At 44.4% G+C, this 15,989-nt stretch overlaps 1 protein-coding gene and 1 long non-coding RNA gene across 4 annotated transcripts in view; one reads left to right on the plus strand and one right to left on the minus strand.

Annotated features, from left to right (window-relative positions):
• The window catches only part of RPTOR (regulatory associated protein of MTOR complex 1), a 120,910-nt gene that overhangs the window by 15,456 nt on the left and 89,465 nt on the right, over positions 1-15,989 (plus strand). For all 3 annotated transcript variants that reach the window (XM_021414621.1, XM_021414622.1, XM_021414623.1), the window contains exon 4: positions 12,654-12,812. In XM_021414621.1, coding sequence (XP_021270296.1) covers positions 12,654-12,812 — 159 coding nt within the window. The remainder of the gene's footprint in view (positions 1-12,653; positions 12,813-15,989) is intronic.
• LOC110407208 lies at positions 7,336-12,726 on the minus strand. The gene is made up of 3 exons (XR_002443791.1): positions 12,639-12,726; positions 11,690-12,153; positions 7,336-11,179 (listed from the first exon to the last, which is right to left on the minus strand). It is a non-coding gene; the product is annotated as an uncharacterized LOC110407208 (long non-coding RNA).

Consider the following 15,989-nt stretch of genomic DNA (forward strand, 5'->3'; position numbering starts at 1 on the left):
GGGGTTGCTTAAGCAGCCTGAGAATGAAAGGAGGAAAAGGCAGTGAAAGTGAAGAGCTGGGACCCCACAGTGCAGGTCTGGGAAACTGTCCCTGCGGCTTGGGGAATGTGCAGCCTGCTGGGTTAGGGGAGGATGGAGGAGCTGGGAGGAACTGGGGCTCCAGTTATGGGACCTGTGTTACAGACTGGGGCCTGCAGCATCAGGAGAGCTCTGTGATAAAGGAGAGCCCTTAGCCGAGATAACGCGTTGTGTCACTTTAATTGCCTGCAATAAAGTGCTCGTGAAGTTTCTTTTGGAGATTCATGCGCTGAGTGTTTAGATAAGAAATTGATCACGTTGAGATGGTACTTCTCTGCTTCTGGTTTTCTTTTATTACCCTTTGCAGAACTCTGCCTGTGTCAGGTGCAGCGTAGTAGTGAATGACTCGCAGGAGCAGTTTGCTGGTACTGGCAGTGAGAAATGAGTGTTTTCCACATTGTTTGTTTACCGCTTTAATTTTGGCCGCATTGCAAGTTGCACCATTCAAAAGGAAGGAACTTTCCGTAGTTAAAAGTCAACAGTATTTGTTTGCAGATAGGAAACACAGGCTGAATTCAGAATGCTGCTGCAGTGAGTGCTTGTGGAGACGAGCAGCTAGTGTGGATCTTCACGAGCAGAAGCGACCGTTGCGTAAGTCCCAGTTTACACCCATTTATCAGCACTCACAGAACTCGAGTTCTCTGCTGTAATGTTGTGCAGAGCTGGAGCAGAGGACGGAGAGGAGGAAGGTGCAGTTCAGCACTCTGCTGCTGCCCCGCACAGCACGCTGCGCTGCTTGCTCAGGGGTGGTTGGAGGGAATGTGCTTTCCTGTGTTCTCTGGGCTGCAGCTCTCAGAGCTGGGCTGCAGTGCTTCTGTACGAAAGCACCAATTGCCCCTTGTCAAATGTGAGGTTGACCTGTGATTTCTGGCTTCATTCTTAGATGCCAGACGTTGATTTTTTTTTCCCCTCCTTGTAATGGACATCTCATTTCTTGGCTTCTGGCCTTCCGCAGACGTGAGTTTCCTTGGTTTCCATTCCTGCTTATTTACCTTCACATGAGAATGGGGCCGTGTAGCCCAAGGCAGAATTGTAGGTTGAATGATGCACAGTTCGCATAATTCAGGATCTGGTATGAAGTAGTCTGGAGAATATGCTCATTAAATTTGCATGAAATTACAGCTTTTTTTTGTCAGCTATGGCTTTTGACCGCTTTCTTTATTTCAAAACTGCCCAGAAAATTTTGCCTTTCTCTCATCACAGTCTATAATTTGACACTCTTGTGATTTCTGCTAGACCAAATGAATTCCAGTCGCCCTCCTATACCAGATGCTTTTTGCATCTGATAGAAACTTTCCCAGTTCTGCCATTGGAAGGTCAAAAAAGAAAAAAAAGAAAAGCTGTTTGTGAGTTTCCTGAACAGACGTTAGATTAAGAAAGCTATCTCAGAGATGCTTACCTTCCTCCATTGCTTGTGAAGTGCGTTAACACTGGAGGCAGAGGGCTTGCCTCATTTAAAATCAGCATTTTACGTTTTTGTAAAACCTTTCTTTTCCTGAGGGTTTGTGCCATGTGGGGGTCTTTGCACAGCTAGCACCGAGACAGCCGAGGAGCGGATGGTTGTGACTCCCTTAGGTGTGCTTTAGTAAGGTTTAATTTCCTTTTAATGGCACTACAGCAGCACAGGGAGCTGTGCTGTGGAAGGAGGCTCAGCGGAGCCAGGCTTTGGTCCTGGGCCATGGGAGATCTGCATGTGAGCCAGTGAAGGTGCTGGGGCACGGAGCCCTCCGAGCTGCTCCGAGATCCAACAGACTGGTTCTGGTGGGACCTTGCTTTTGTGTGGGAACCTTTATTTCAAGCTGAAGGTCAAGTCTTCAGTGGAATTTGGGATTTTTACTTCCTCTGGTAAGTCACTTAATGGAGTGTGACAGGTTTGTACCTCTCAGAGATGTAACGCAGTGAGATCTGTTGTTTGTTGTCTGTGCAGCATCTGTTCCGCGCTCCCCTTCCTGTCCTTTTAGGCCAGCAGTGCTGGGACTTCTCTGCTTCCCCTGGTGACAAGCAACACTAGCAAAGCCAAAGAGCTTGAAACATTGCATCCCAAATAATTTTTCTATCCTCCCAACCACTTGCCTGAATAAAACAAAAGGAGAGTCAGTCAATTACAGTGTTTGATTTTTCTGATTCAGGTGCTACATTTTTGTCTCTATTTTTTTTTCCATTTCCTCTTTTTTTGCAAAGACACTCATCTTCACTAATGCTGTATTTTAATTGTCTAAAGGCATTCTTGTTAGTATTTCCTTATAGCTCCACCTGAATGGAACTCTATGGAGTGAAGGAGAAATGAAAATCCCTCATAGGGGAAGGGGTAGAGAGATCAGGAAGGCAAGATGAGACATGCTTCTTGGAGTCTTTTTTTGGGGGGGGGAGAGGAGAGTGGCTGAAAAGCAGGTGTTGATATTTGAGAATTCCTGCATCCATAGCATCCCTAGTCACTGGGGACAGCGTAAATGAATGGTATGGGTGCTGCCACACAGCAGATTTCCTTCTGTCCCTCATGCAGTTCTCTTATCAACGCTGTTAACTTATGTTAGAGTCACTCATTAGGCAGACAGTAACGTATCTGAACTCCTTAGTCCGGCAGGTCTAGGGATGTTTTAGATGTTTCCATCCCATTTAATTTTTGTGGTTGTACCCTTTCCTCACTTGGTTCAAAGAGGTGATGTGATAGAGGAGGAGCTTCTGCAGCAATCCTGGGTTGGAGTGGTAGGAGAACAGTGGCCTAAGAGAACTGAGAAAGTTGTTTCTACTCATCCCCGTAGGCACACCTTTCCCTTTCTAGTGTAGCAATAATAGAGATGTTAGTTAAGCTGTGGCTATAAAAGCTGTGGCTTTTTTTTTTCCATGTTGTTTGTGTTGGGTGGAGACTCAGCAATATTTATGTCCAGTTGTGCTCAATTATGCAGGTTTTCAAATACATTTTTCTCCTTCCCCCCCCCCCCTCAATCTAATATCACATGGTGTGTATTGCCTCTTGCAGCTTGCATCCACCAATGAGTGTTGGTCTCAGAGGAAATATCTCAGACAATGCAGAGAAATTACATTCTTTTTGGTGGCATGTCTTCAAGGGAACAGTGACTCTTTCCCGATCAAACAAAGCTTCTTCCTTCTCCCTTCTAGTCTGCTTCCCAACAGGTTTGTCTTAATTTCAAAGGAAGTGCAGCCAAGATACTTGAAGATGATCATTTTAAGCCTCAACCTTTTTGTGCGCGTTTTCTGTTGTTGATGCTGTTGTTTCCCTCATTAGATATCTTTGGGCTTTGATACGGTTTCTGAGGTTTCATTCCTTGCATTGCTTCCTTCTGCCTAATTAATTGCTAAGTTGCCTGCTGCACATCAAAGGTTGAGCATTTCCTAAAGAGTAACTAGTTAAGCATGAAAACTAATTGGACACATGACCTAATTATCGGTCTCTCTGTGAATCATACATTTCCTTTATTTCTGTCGGATTTTTCTTTTAAAACAACAACAAATACTAATTGCTTCTGCGGAAGAAATATTACAGAATTGCAAAAGGGAAAGTGGAAAAAATGTATAGTTGGTCTCCCTACCCAGGAGATGTAGGGATGTGCTTTTAGAGGGAAAAAAAAAAAAAAGGGAAAAACCCAACCACGTTGTGACCTTGTTTAACAAAACCCGGTTTTCCTGTGAGGACTACGTTTGCTGTTTTTATTTCCCAACAGCCTCTTGCATTTGGCAGCTATTTCAGGCTCTGCAAAACTTTGCTGTATCAATCCTTTGCTGCCTTGTTAAAGATCAACTGTCTTCAGCACAAACTGGCTTCTTTTCTTTTTCTTCTGGAAAGAAGTTGCTCCTCAGAGAAGAGGGGTCAACAAGTATAAGTGCCAAAAGCAATTATTCCTGTTCTTATTCCATCTGAAAAACTGTCGTGGTATCACAGTGAGCTTGATGTTAGCCCTGTGCTGTTTTTTGTAAACTATCAGAGAAGAACAAGTAGTTCAGCCAGAAAAACCGAAATGGTGAGCGTAATCGATAGCGAATGGCACCTTCCTATGTCTTGTGAATGTGGAGAAAGCTGGGGCACAGCCAGGTAAACAGCGATGCTGGAGAGGTCGGGCAGTTGGACCAGGTGGTCTTTGAAGGGTCCTTCCAACTGAACTGTTCTATTCTGTTCTTATGGGGGGAAAAGGAAGAGGCCCAAGGTGGAAACTATGGGTACAGGCACGGGCTGGCGTGAAGATGCATGTTCTGAAGCTGTAAAGACAAAGCAGTCGCATTAAGCTGTTTTGGGATCTGAACTGTTAATGCATTGCAGATCAGCAGTGATCTGGCATTCTGGAGCTAAGTCAACAAACTTGCAAAATCAAGTTAAGTGGGAAAATCCTCTGGGTCTTGCTGAAAGCTGCAAGCACTGCAGGCAGCAGTGACCTTGAAGGGAGGAGTTGGGCACTGGCTTCCCCTGTGCTCCAAGACTTGAAAGGTAAGTTTGAATCATAATGAAAAGGACTTTTAACTTGCAAGCAGACAAACTTCTTGCGTTTTATTGTAAGAGTGATGCGCTAATGTGACAGCTTAGGTTAGAAGAGCTCTGAAATTAGCAGGTTTTGGAGTCAGTAAACTGCTCAGGCAGCTGCTGGATGCTAATCCCTGCCCCACATGTGCTCTGTGAAGGAGAACTGCCTCTGATGTGCTTTTCCTTTACTGGACCACCCCGCACCTGAGCTCCTCTTAGTTCTGAAATCCTCTATTTGAACGCCAGAGCTTGGTGACGGTGCTGCTGCTTCTTTTGCTTTCCATGTTCTTCTGACAGTAAGATCCATTCTCATGCTGTATGCTTCCTCTCTGTTTTGTTTTGTATTTCCTCATCAAAATGAGGCCAGAACTGGCAGAGAAGCAAGATTTTTTGTGTGCTAGAGTGCTTCCATATGACCATGGTACTCTTAATGTCTGTTTGTTGCAAGACGCAAAGAAAGACCTGATATTAGAAAGGCTTCTTGGCAGAGGTAAGCAGCTCTGCCCGCTCAAATCTGATTAACGCTTTTCTGTAATTACCACCCAGCCTCCGTGTGACCTATTTAAAAATACCTTGTCTTTGTGTTCCGCGGGGAGCAGTGGATCGCTGCGATCAAGGAGCTGCCCTGGCACTGCCCAGTGCTCTTTCCCCAGGCAGCACTGCTGCACAAGGATCTGTCTCTGCAAACCTGGGTGTGTGAGCAGCACTTCAGGGGCAGTTTAGGCTTTGTTCTGTGCAGACATCAGAGTTCTGTGCAGAACTTAGGGCGTAAAGAGAAAGCGGTTTACATTCGTCTTCCTGCTCACATCTCTAAGGCAGAACGAGAAAAGCCTGAAATGCTATAATTTCACTCTTACTCGTTTAAAAGCATAGACCTCTGAACGTTTGGGTTTTTTTTTCTCTCCTGACCCATTATGGTGTTCCTTAATCTGAATACCACTTTGTGAGACAATTGCTTTCTTATCAGAGGTAAACCTGAAATATCTAGGTAATTATTTAGCATTGATATCAACTTCTATCCCACGTTCGTGCTAGGATAAGTGGTATGTCCTGCTGAGGAGATGCACGTGGGCCTGAACATGGAGCCAGCAGTCTGAGGCTTCACTTCCACTTCAGGCTGCTGTCCTGCAGCCTCCGCTGGGCCCCGCTCAAGCTCTCTGTATATAACAAGAAGACACAGAGCCTGAAACTTTAAAGAGCTCTTAAAATAGATATTATAAAGAAGGAATAGTACTAAAATGACACTGTTGCTGAGGACCTGTGTTGACTAAGTCGGTTTTAAAGACGTGTCCTGGTCTGTACTCAAAATCCTGTTAGCGTATTTTGTGATGTGACCCATCAGAGCCATCAAACTACCACCAGCCTGAGGAAAGGGATCTGGCATCGAGAAGCAATGAAGTTCTTTTATTGACTCCTGTTGTTTTTAAATGCACAATTATTTACACAGCTCTCTCAGAATGTTTATTTGAATAGCTAGGGAGGGCTCCTTACCATACTGCATGGGCTGGTGGGGAGAATTTCAGTGTGTCCTGGAACAGCCCTGTAGCACACAGCAGCTTGTGGTTGCTCAGGAACACACCTGTCTCCCAAATCTGCTGCAGCAGATGTTCAAGGTTAGTACTCCTGGTTCTGTCTTCCCTGTCAGCATCGGTTCTTCTTAACTCAAGGTGGTTTTTTTTGGAAGTATGGTTGAATACTGAATCCACGCAGTGAGGATTAGGTACTTTAGAATTCATTTCACATTGGACTTAAAAGCAAGGTCAAAGACTCTGCAGAGGAAAGGTAAAGTCACTACGCTGCTGACTACAGTCAGGTGAATAAATGTTCCACCCTCCCAGCTTAGCTCTAGTAATGCATTTTGTCCTGGACATCCAGCAAATTAAGCTGTTTAAGTCTTGGCTGCTTGTGAATATATTATCTTGTAGGAGATCGAGATGGGTTTTTGAGACGCAGCTGGATGCCTGCAGAGGACTTGCCTACGACTTCCAAGAGTCTTCTTGTGCTTGGTTTAGATCATAAACTGAAGCATCCATAAATACAAGTATTTCTTCATTGTAGTTAGTATTTTTTCAAGCTGTCAGTAACTGATAATCAGGCGTTTTTCCCAGCCTGGACAGAGTTTGCTGAACGGTTTGGGGCACATTTGTTGTAGCTGCAGCCTTGCTGGGCTCAGGGCAGGCTGGGGGCGGCCCCAGGGGATTTGTGCCTTGCTCAGGTTTTGCTGCTGAAACCCAGAAAAGAGCAGCAAAGCCAAAGGAACGCTCTGCTTGGTTCTGCTGCTCGGGAAGGAATTATTTTCCATGTAGACTGTTCATTTTCTTTGGTGCAAAAATAAGAGTGTTTCTGCACAGTTCACAATGTGACTACTTTTTGATGTGTTTCCAAAGCCCGTGTAATTTCAAGATCCTAAATCTTCCTTTGATATAAGGGAAAAAATGTGTTTTAGTAAGTATTAAAATTAAATGGCTGTAAATCACAGGATTGGGATATTAATCACAGTTTTGAAGTAACCAAAGAGCAATGTACTTTTGCTAGGAATGAAGGATGTCGCTTCTCACTAAAGCAGCTCCAACATCAGAAGAGCTGGAAGCAGGCCAACGCGCTGTCGGAGAGAAGAACGAGCGTCGAAATGAAGAGATCACAGAGCCCATAGCAATGAAGTTAATTTTAAGGAAATTAATGAGTGGAAAACAACGAGTAGTGCAAGTTGTTAGGAGCATGAACTGCTTGTTAGTGTGCTTGGGGGGAACTTGGGAAAGAAATGCCTTGGGGAAGGGGGGGCTTGGGGGGTGGGTTCCTTGGGGGCGGTGGGGACGCTCGGTGTTGGGGCTGAGCACCGTGTGTTGGGATGCGGTGTTGGTGTTGGCTGGTGCCCAGCAGATCCCTTGGAACGTCTCAGGGACCTCACTCCTGGAGACAAGAAGTGCTTCTCGCCCTCCTGTCTGTTCTTAAGCAAGTCTTTGTACAGGGATTTCTCTCCAGATCCCGCGCTGTGCCCAGCAGTGAGCTGGGGCTGCCACCTGGCCAGCAGGTCCGTGCCGCGGGCACGCGGAGCACACGTGACGTGGATATACATAGCAGTCATTAGCTCTATTTCTGTCGGTGGCACGGAGAGTGGCGTTTCTTTCGGCTTATCTGCTGAAAAGGTATGCTGTCCTTATGGACACTTTTTCATGCAAATCTTTTAATAAGCCTTCAGAAAGGCTGAGGGTAACAAAATGTTCCCGACCCATCGCTGTAAAAGCCCCGTGCTACTGCAGATTTGGGCTCACCTTGCCTTTTTTTGGGGGGGTTCTCTTGAGCCACTTTGTTGTCCTGCGTTATGGACGTGCTGGTTACCATGCTGCAGTATTCATTCCCTAAAGCTGATGCCTGAAGCAGCACTGAAAGCTTACAATTGGTTTTTCCTACACCATCATTCAGGATCAGCCTTTAATATATTGGCCAATGAATGAAAAAGAACTGATTTCAGCTTTTTGTACTTTTAGCTGTTTGATTCTACTGTTACAGGACAAGAACAGTATTTATCAAGAGCCTTTATTTACCGCTTGTTATATTAAGTTTTTCAGACACTCATAATTGTACTGCATACGTGTATATGGTATATGCAGCCTTTACAAACTCTCTTTGTATCTTAAGGGTTACAGAACTGCCTGCTCTCGGCATGGCACAAAGGCTTTGGTTTTTCAGTTTCTTGTGTATCATTGTATTCAACACTCAGAATTGTGCCTAAATGCAGCAAGTGTGCACTGCTGCTCCTTCATGGTTCTCTAATAGAAATATAGAGGAGAAACTCTGGGACACAGATGAAGATGTTTTGAATTCATTGGCTGGCGTGGTGCACATACATTGAGATTGTCTTCATGGTGAATAGTTTAAAAAATAGTTTAAATAGTTTAAAAAAACAAAACAGGAGATACTCCTTGTCCCTGGTCTTTGCTTTTGTAATGGAGATGCAGGTTGGCAGAGCTCTTATCCAAGCGTGAAAGCCAGCCCAGAAGCACACGCATGGAGGTGGAGGTGTGCCATAGGTTTGAGTAATCTCTGATGTTTTCACCTTAATTCATTGCCGTGTAAACAGGCACATTCTCGTTGCTAACCTTTTTCATTTTCTAAATGGGCAGATTATTCAAAATGTCTTTTTAATTATACTAAACCAAATAAAAGAAAACCGTAACGCCGATCTTTGAAGGAATTGTGTTTTGGGAAGACCAGTGCCAATCTTTTCATTATTTTAAATGCTTCCAGTGTGCTAAAAAAATTAATGTTTTAAAAAAAAAATGTCAGTTGTGTGTGTGGCATAACAGCTGTGGAATGATCTGGCTGTGAAGCTGCCTGGCTGACACCAGCCTGCTTCATGGCTAAGCCAGAGTTTGTTCCAGCCGCTCCGAGGACATGTTGCATCAAGCTGACAGCTGCCCCATAAAGCGTGCAATCTGGATTAATTCCATTCTACTTTTATCACTTTACAGAAAAGCAAATCCGCTGTTTGTAGTGTTTGTCATTAACAGGCCTTCAGCCGACTCAGGTGCTTTTTCAGTCCCTGGGAAGGAGCTGCTGATCCGTCCTCTGCCTGAAGCTGCTGCCGGGTCTGTTCCTCAGCATGCGTGCTGGGGCTCAGCCTGCGGGGGCAGTGAGATGGAACTGGGCACAGCCGTCTTGCAACAGTTCGCTTGTCACTTCAGGACCTGCTGCTTTGTCCCCTCTACTGTTTGGGCCCCTCACTACAAGATGGATTTTGAGGAACTGGAGCGCGTCCGGAGAAGGTCTGGAGCGCAAGGCTTATGGCGAGCGGCTGAGCTGCTCTTGTTCCTTGGTTACTTATTTCCTTGGAAGGCCGCTCATAGTTCCGTTTCTCAAGTTTGGGCACTGTTCCAAAAACATTCTCTTGCAATAATTAGATTGCTTTGATTCCTTTTAATTAAATCATGCTAAGCAGGCTGTCTGCGCGTGCGACAAAGTCTCAGGTTTAATGCGTCTTCTGCATTTGGAAACTGGGGGTCAGTTTGGATCCAAGTCGCAGCGCAGCATCCCCCTGTGCTCCGTTCTGCAGAGGTTCCCCCTGAACCGTACAGCTGCTCTGAGGAATAAACTAGGAAAGACTATCATAAATCAGCACGAGGAAGAATTAGGCTATGGCGGGACAAAATGTTTGTTGCAACGCGGGAAGTGCCCCATTTGCTGAGGTTCTGGGGCAGCCGCCTTTAACACAGGTCATTTGGTTTGTTTTCATGCCATTCAAAGCAAAAGAAAATCCTGTAATTAGGTGGCGGTTCCACGGCAGAGCCATTCGCTGAGGCACAAAATCCATAGAACCGTGGGAATGACTTTATGCAGCCAATAACTGTTGATGTTTCCCAGTGGGGTAGAAGTTGGTGAATTGGTTTTTCCTCTCCAGTCAGACTCGTCCCGGGGGGGGTCCCGTTACCCCCCTGCTGATCAGGGAACGCTGCATTGTTTTATTTATCCTCTGAAACATCTCAATCCCTCCTGAAAACGATGGGGAGCACCGACGTGACAACGCGCTGCCGTCACTGGCAGACACAATGTTATAGCTGAATGAAATGCATGGAGCTGACGTGGGGATGGGATGTGCTGCCCTGCTTCGTGGCTCCGGGTGGGAGAGCTGCAGGAACCTCTCAAAGCCTGGGAGATGGAAAAGGAAAATATGTTACTTTACTATAGGGAGTTCTACGTATTTTTAAGATCTAGAGTTAGCTATGATTTATTCATTGGTATTGATGGCTTTATAAGACATTCTCAAGTTTTTACTGTCCCAAACTCATTAATTAATGATGGTGACATCTTTCAATTAGAAGTGCTGCACAGTAACACGTTGTCCTGGCTTAGCAGTGAGTGACCAGCATTATATGAACGTGCAGCATGCGAAAGACAGTATTTCATTTCCCATAGGAAAGTATCCTGCTGTCCTTAATCTGCAAGCATTTGTAAAGCCTCTGCTAAAAGAAAGATTAAAAGCATTGCAGGGAAAAAATAGTTTTTTTTTTTTGTTTTTGTCTTTTCATGCAAACTGTAGTTTCTCCTTGAAGTTTGCTATTTAGCCTGCTTTGTCATAATATCTTTATCTACCTATCTGTATCTTCCTCTACATTGCAGGGACAAAGCACTTGTGCCTTTTGTGCTGCAGATGACTGGTTGAAAATGGGAGCTCTCCAGGGCTGATGAATGCTGCTTTGGTCTCAGTTCTCCTGCCTTCCCCTTTCGAATTTGAAGGCTTTCCATCTTGAAGGAAGGAGCAGGACTCCTGGCAGTAGAGCTCAGGCTGTCTAGGAATGCGTGTATCTGCATTTTTTTTAACACAGCACTAAGTAGGCAAAGTGTGCGATGGCACAGCAGCGTATTTGTTTGAAAACAAACAATTTTTGAATGCAATTTTTTTGTACGATGGCTTCGATTTGCATTCAACCTTAGGTTGATTTCAGCAGTTACTGGGAATAGCACTGACCCAGAGGGCATCGGATGAAATAGTCAGCTGCTCCTCTGCCCCACTGCTGCCACCCCCACCCCCATCAGATGAACAAACGCTGGACTTTTCTTGTCATTACAGCGCTTCCTCTCCTGGTATTTATTTCGTAACAATGAAAAAAGTCTTGGTCTTGAAAAGTCCTAAAAAATAAAAAGAGAGATCATCTGGTCTAGTTCGTTGCTCGGATATCCGTGTGTTGCATCGTGCACCTGAGTGGTGTGTGACAAACTGATGCTGGGAAGTCCTTAGCTGGCAGGTGGGCGATTGTCTGCTTATTTACAGGCTCCCTCCTCTCCTTTTCATTCTCCTCCGCCCTGTGTTTCTCAGTGTGTAAATTATGTGTTTACAGTTGGGATCTTTAGATCTCCAGCCTTTAGTTTTAGGGTATTAATTCACCTCCATTACTTGCGGACTCTATTTAATATTAATGCTAACAGGGCGTGAGGAGTGTTCCAATGAGCGTGTTCTCCTTTAAAAACGGGAGCTGAAAAATTACCAACCACTCTGGTTATAATGTCTGGTGACGGTGCCAGGAGGCAGAACGTGATTTAAGGAGCACGTTCTTGCACATCAGCACCTTGATAGCAACACTGAATGGGGAAAGAAAGACACGGTGGAGGGACTGTGCTGAGATTAATACAGCCTCTTACCTTTACTTAGTGTGGAAGTCCCCAGGAAGGATGAGCGTGTCGGATCACCGGCTCTTCCTGAATGTTTTTTTTCCATTTGCTTGCTTTGCTTCATGGCTGTAATCACGCAAATGATACCATTCATTCTATCCATCCTGCCTACTGGCTTGAGGTACTGCATATTAATTGAGCAGCTTGATATCTATTTTTCAAGCTGCATAGATAAGCAAAACATTTTTACATTAAATAAAGCACTTCATGCCTTTTACTATGGTATTTTAAGACTTTCTTATCCTTGCATGCTATAGAAGAAAGGTTAAAAAGCATTAACTTCTGAGACCTTGACTTATAAGCAGGCTTTCAGCAGCAGATTTTGTAGATGTGTGTGTACAATTGTCCTACTCTTCGACTTGGTGGCTCTTTTTTTCAGTACATCAGTATTTTTTAAGCCATTGTGATTCTGGATTCTTGGTCTCTCTGGAAGTCTGAAGAAGAGAAAGAGATACAGGCTTTTATCTTTCCAAGGACAGTTGGAAGACTTGCTGTTATTCCTTGGCCTTCCTTCAAGAAAATGCACTTCTGAGTATGACAAACTAGCTCACTACGTAGACATCTTGAACTTAGTTGAGCAAAAACGTTTTGAAGTATTGGGTTCTTTTAACTTTTTTTCCACAAATGTAGAAATATGCTCTGAATCACAAGCTTGTTGAGTTAGGTGGTTAGGAATGATAACACGGCATCCGTCCCCAAGGCTGCAATAGCAAACCCAGGTGCTTCTGAAAGCAAGCTGAGGGCTCTTGATTGCTTTGCCCTCTTCTCTCCCCCGTGGGAATATCAGATTCATATGTGGATTGTTCTGTCAGTGTGTGTATTCCCATGCACCAAGTAGAGGGATGCTTTGCTTATATAGATGTCCAGTAAACGTTTTGTCTTCTCATAAACAAAATTTTGTCTTTTTATCAACAATGACCCTGTATGTCCACAGGCCAGGTACAAGCAGAGCCTGGATCCGACGGTGGACGAGGTGAAGAAGCTGTGCACGTCCCTGCGGCGCAATGCCAAGGAGGAGCGGGTGCTGTTCCACTACAACGGGCACGGCGTGCCCAGGCCCACGGTGAACGGGGAGATCTGGGTCTTCAACAAGGTGAGAAGCAGTGCTAGGACAGCTGAAGCTCCTTCACGGCTGTGTAAAGGTGTTCTGTCACAATGGCTGAGTTTTCAGGATGTAACTGTGCCTACGGATGTTTGGTTCTGTGCCAACAGCTGTCTGCTTTCTCTGTGTTCTTGAAGGTGTTGCCATGGCTTTGCTGCCACGCGTCTCTGCTGTGGTTGCTGAGTTCTTAGCATGAAGTTAGCTTCAAATTCAGGTTGGATATTGGAACAATTTCTTCTCCACAAGAGCGGTCAGGCACTGGCACAGGCTGCCCAGGGAGGTGGGGGTGTCACTGTCCCTGGGGGTGCTCCAGAACCATGGAGATGTGGCACTGTGGGACGTGGTTATGGGCACGGTGGGATGGGTTGGGGATCTTAGAGGTCTTTTCCAACCTTAGTGGTTCTGTGAAATCTCAACTAACTCTGAATAAGCATTGTTTTCAAATTGCATGAGGTTGATGCAGGAGGACAGTAAATCATACGAGTAGTTCCAGATCTGAGAGTACTAAGGAACCTCTGTGTATCTCTTACATTTTTTTAAAGACTTATCACTCCTGCCTAGCCATGATTTGTACAGCACGTAGATGCCATGCAACACCTTCCTGGTGATACCAGGTGTGATGTAAATGTGCTAGTAAAGCTATTTAGTGTCTGTTAAAGGTAACTGATTTAGAAGGGAGTCTTAGGAAATTGTGAGGTACTGCTGGTAGCGGGGGAGTGCACCCAGCTGACACAGCTTGCAGGGATTCGCTCCTATTTTATTTCGGGAACATACTGAACTTCTTCTTCTCATTCTTCTCATGTATTATTTTTGTAATTGAATGAGCATTCAATAATAGCTTGAAAGAGCAAGGAGAGAAAGGCAGGGGAGAAAGTGCAAGAGGGCATCACTTTATTCTGGTGCATCTCTACTGGAGGCTCGATTAGTATTCTGACCACCATCCAAAATGATTATTTTGAAGCTGAATTTGGTGTTTAAGAACAAATAGGAGTGACCTTCTTCTTACTTAACAGCCAGTGGGTAATAAATAAGCCAGTAAGAATGCTGAGCAGAATGTGTTACACGTGGAAGAAGAGGAAATTACTGCTCAATGAAGTTGTGTGCTGTGCCAAATGCTTTATTAAGAGCTTACTGGGTATTTGCCAGTTTGCCTGCAGTTTCAGCTGGGGAACGTGGTGTGGGCTCCTCTGGTGATGAATAGCTGAGGTCTCTTGTTTGTCTTACGGACTGCGGGAAAAGAACCTTAATTGTCATAAACATTGATAAGTAACAGTGGAACTTGGTAGTTTTTGCAGCGTGATACCAAATATTGACTTCTTTTGTAGAGAAGGAATTGGAGATAGAACTTCTCATTTAAACACAGCATCAAGATGCAATAACGTGCTTTTTGTACGTTCATTGTGAGTGTTGCTGAAGTCATAAGGATCGATGTTCTCTGTGGGGTTGTGCTCGTTGCTGTTTTCTGACAGAATCACAGTGTGGTTTTAAGACAAAAAAGAAAAAAATCAGAAAGTGCAAGCTCCAAACAGCTTTATTGCAAAGTTCTGGGGGGCTCCTCTGAGAACCAGAGGAATGTCCTTGGAAATATTTTTGAGTTTTTTAAAGAAATGGATGATTCAATTAATTCAGACTCACTCTCTTGTTTCATTGCTGCATCGTTCCTTTAAGTAGTCACAGGTGGGTGCTGGGAGGTGTTGGTTAACCTACGGAAACTTCTTTGTGACGAAACCCGAGTCTGAGAACAAACCACAGCGTTCTGTCACAGCCCCAGCAGCAGAGGAGAGCCAGCATCCGAAGACCGCCCTGAGCAGCCATGCTGGGAGCCCATTACTGAGCACTCCTTTTTCCTTCAGATTCTCCCATTTGCATACATTACCAGGTTTGATGGGCTGTGTGTGACCCTCACGGTAAACTTGGAACATAAATTTGTGCCGGTCTGCGATGGCACGATGTTGGTCAGAGCTATCATCCATTCTGAACTGCAGCGGCATGCATTACAAATTTCAAGTTCAAACAACGTGTGTCCCTAAAATCTCATCAATAATACGCGTCAGAGCAGGTTTTCTTTATGCAACTTTCTGTGATTAGAATGTGCTTAAACCCTCGGGGTGTCCTTAGGAAAGGTCTGTGCCAAGAGTAATTTCTTCATGTATCATTCCATCCTGTAACAGTTTGCCAAGGTAACTCCCTAAAACTTTTGTAACAAAACAGTTTTTCCTATTAATTTTAATAGAACAATCAAAACTTTTTATATATGGGCAAAACTGGATTTTGGAATGACTTCGTATCTCCTACCTTATCTAACATATGGTCTCTAATCGCGTCTGTCTTTATATACGCCGATATGTGTCCTTGAAAATGTGATTTTTGTAAAAGTTTTATTGCAGCTATTTTAAGTCTCTTGAATTTAAATGAGAGTTATGATCCCATCCATCATGCTGCTGATGTTAATAGGAGCATTGCAGCTTTTACTGTTGGTTTCGGGCAGAGCTTAGCGTGGTAGGAACATGAGCAGGTTGCCCTCTGGCTGCGGATGGGCAGGGCTATGCAGGCAGCCTCGCTGGGTTTGGCACTGACTCTTAGTGGGCTCGCATGGCAGAAATCTCCTTTCCTTTTGTATTTTCAAAATCAAATTTTCAAAACCCTGAGGTCAGGGTTCAGCTCCTCGTGGCTAACTTTAAGTCTGAGTTTTCATCCCCTGTTTCAGTAAGAAGCTGTTGCCTCCAATTATTTTGTTAGTGGGAGAGAAGGAACAAAATACTTCATGTTTATAGGGACGGAACTGTTGGCACTTGACTTTGCTGAAGGCAGGCTTTGTGGGTATTGATGTTATTGGATAATTCTGAAAGTTGCACAGAAGCTAATAAAATCCTGAAGCGTCTCATTAAGCTAAGACGGGGTAGCTGCTGATGGGCTGCGTGGTCTTAATGATCAGTCCTGATTTATTGATGGAATTTTCAGTTTGAGACGATTGATGTGAAATTAAGGACAGCTGGTTTACATCTTTGATCAGCGTTGCAGAAATTTGAGCTAAAATGGGGACTGTTAAATGCTGGTTGGAAGTGTTAGCGTGTATCAAAGCACTCTTTGCATTTTAGAATTTCAGCTTAAAGTTTAACGTTTCAAACAGTACCACAATGAAATCTGATTTGTTTTCTGTACTGGAGC

The sequence above is a fragment of the Numida meleagris genome, chromosome 17 (assembly GCF_002078875.1).
Source record: "Numida meleagris isolate 19003 breed g44 Domestic line chromosome 17, NumMel1.0, whole genome shotgun sequence".
NCBI classification, from domain to species: Eukaryota; Metazoa; Chordata; class Aves; order Galliformes; family Numididae; genus Numida; species Numida meleagris.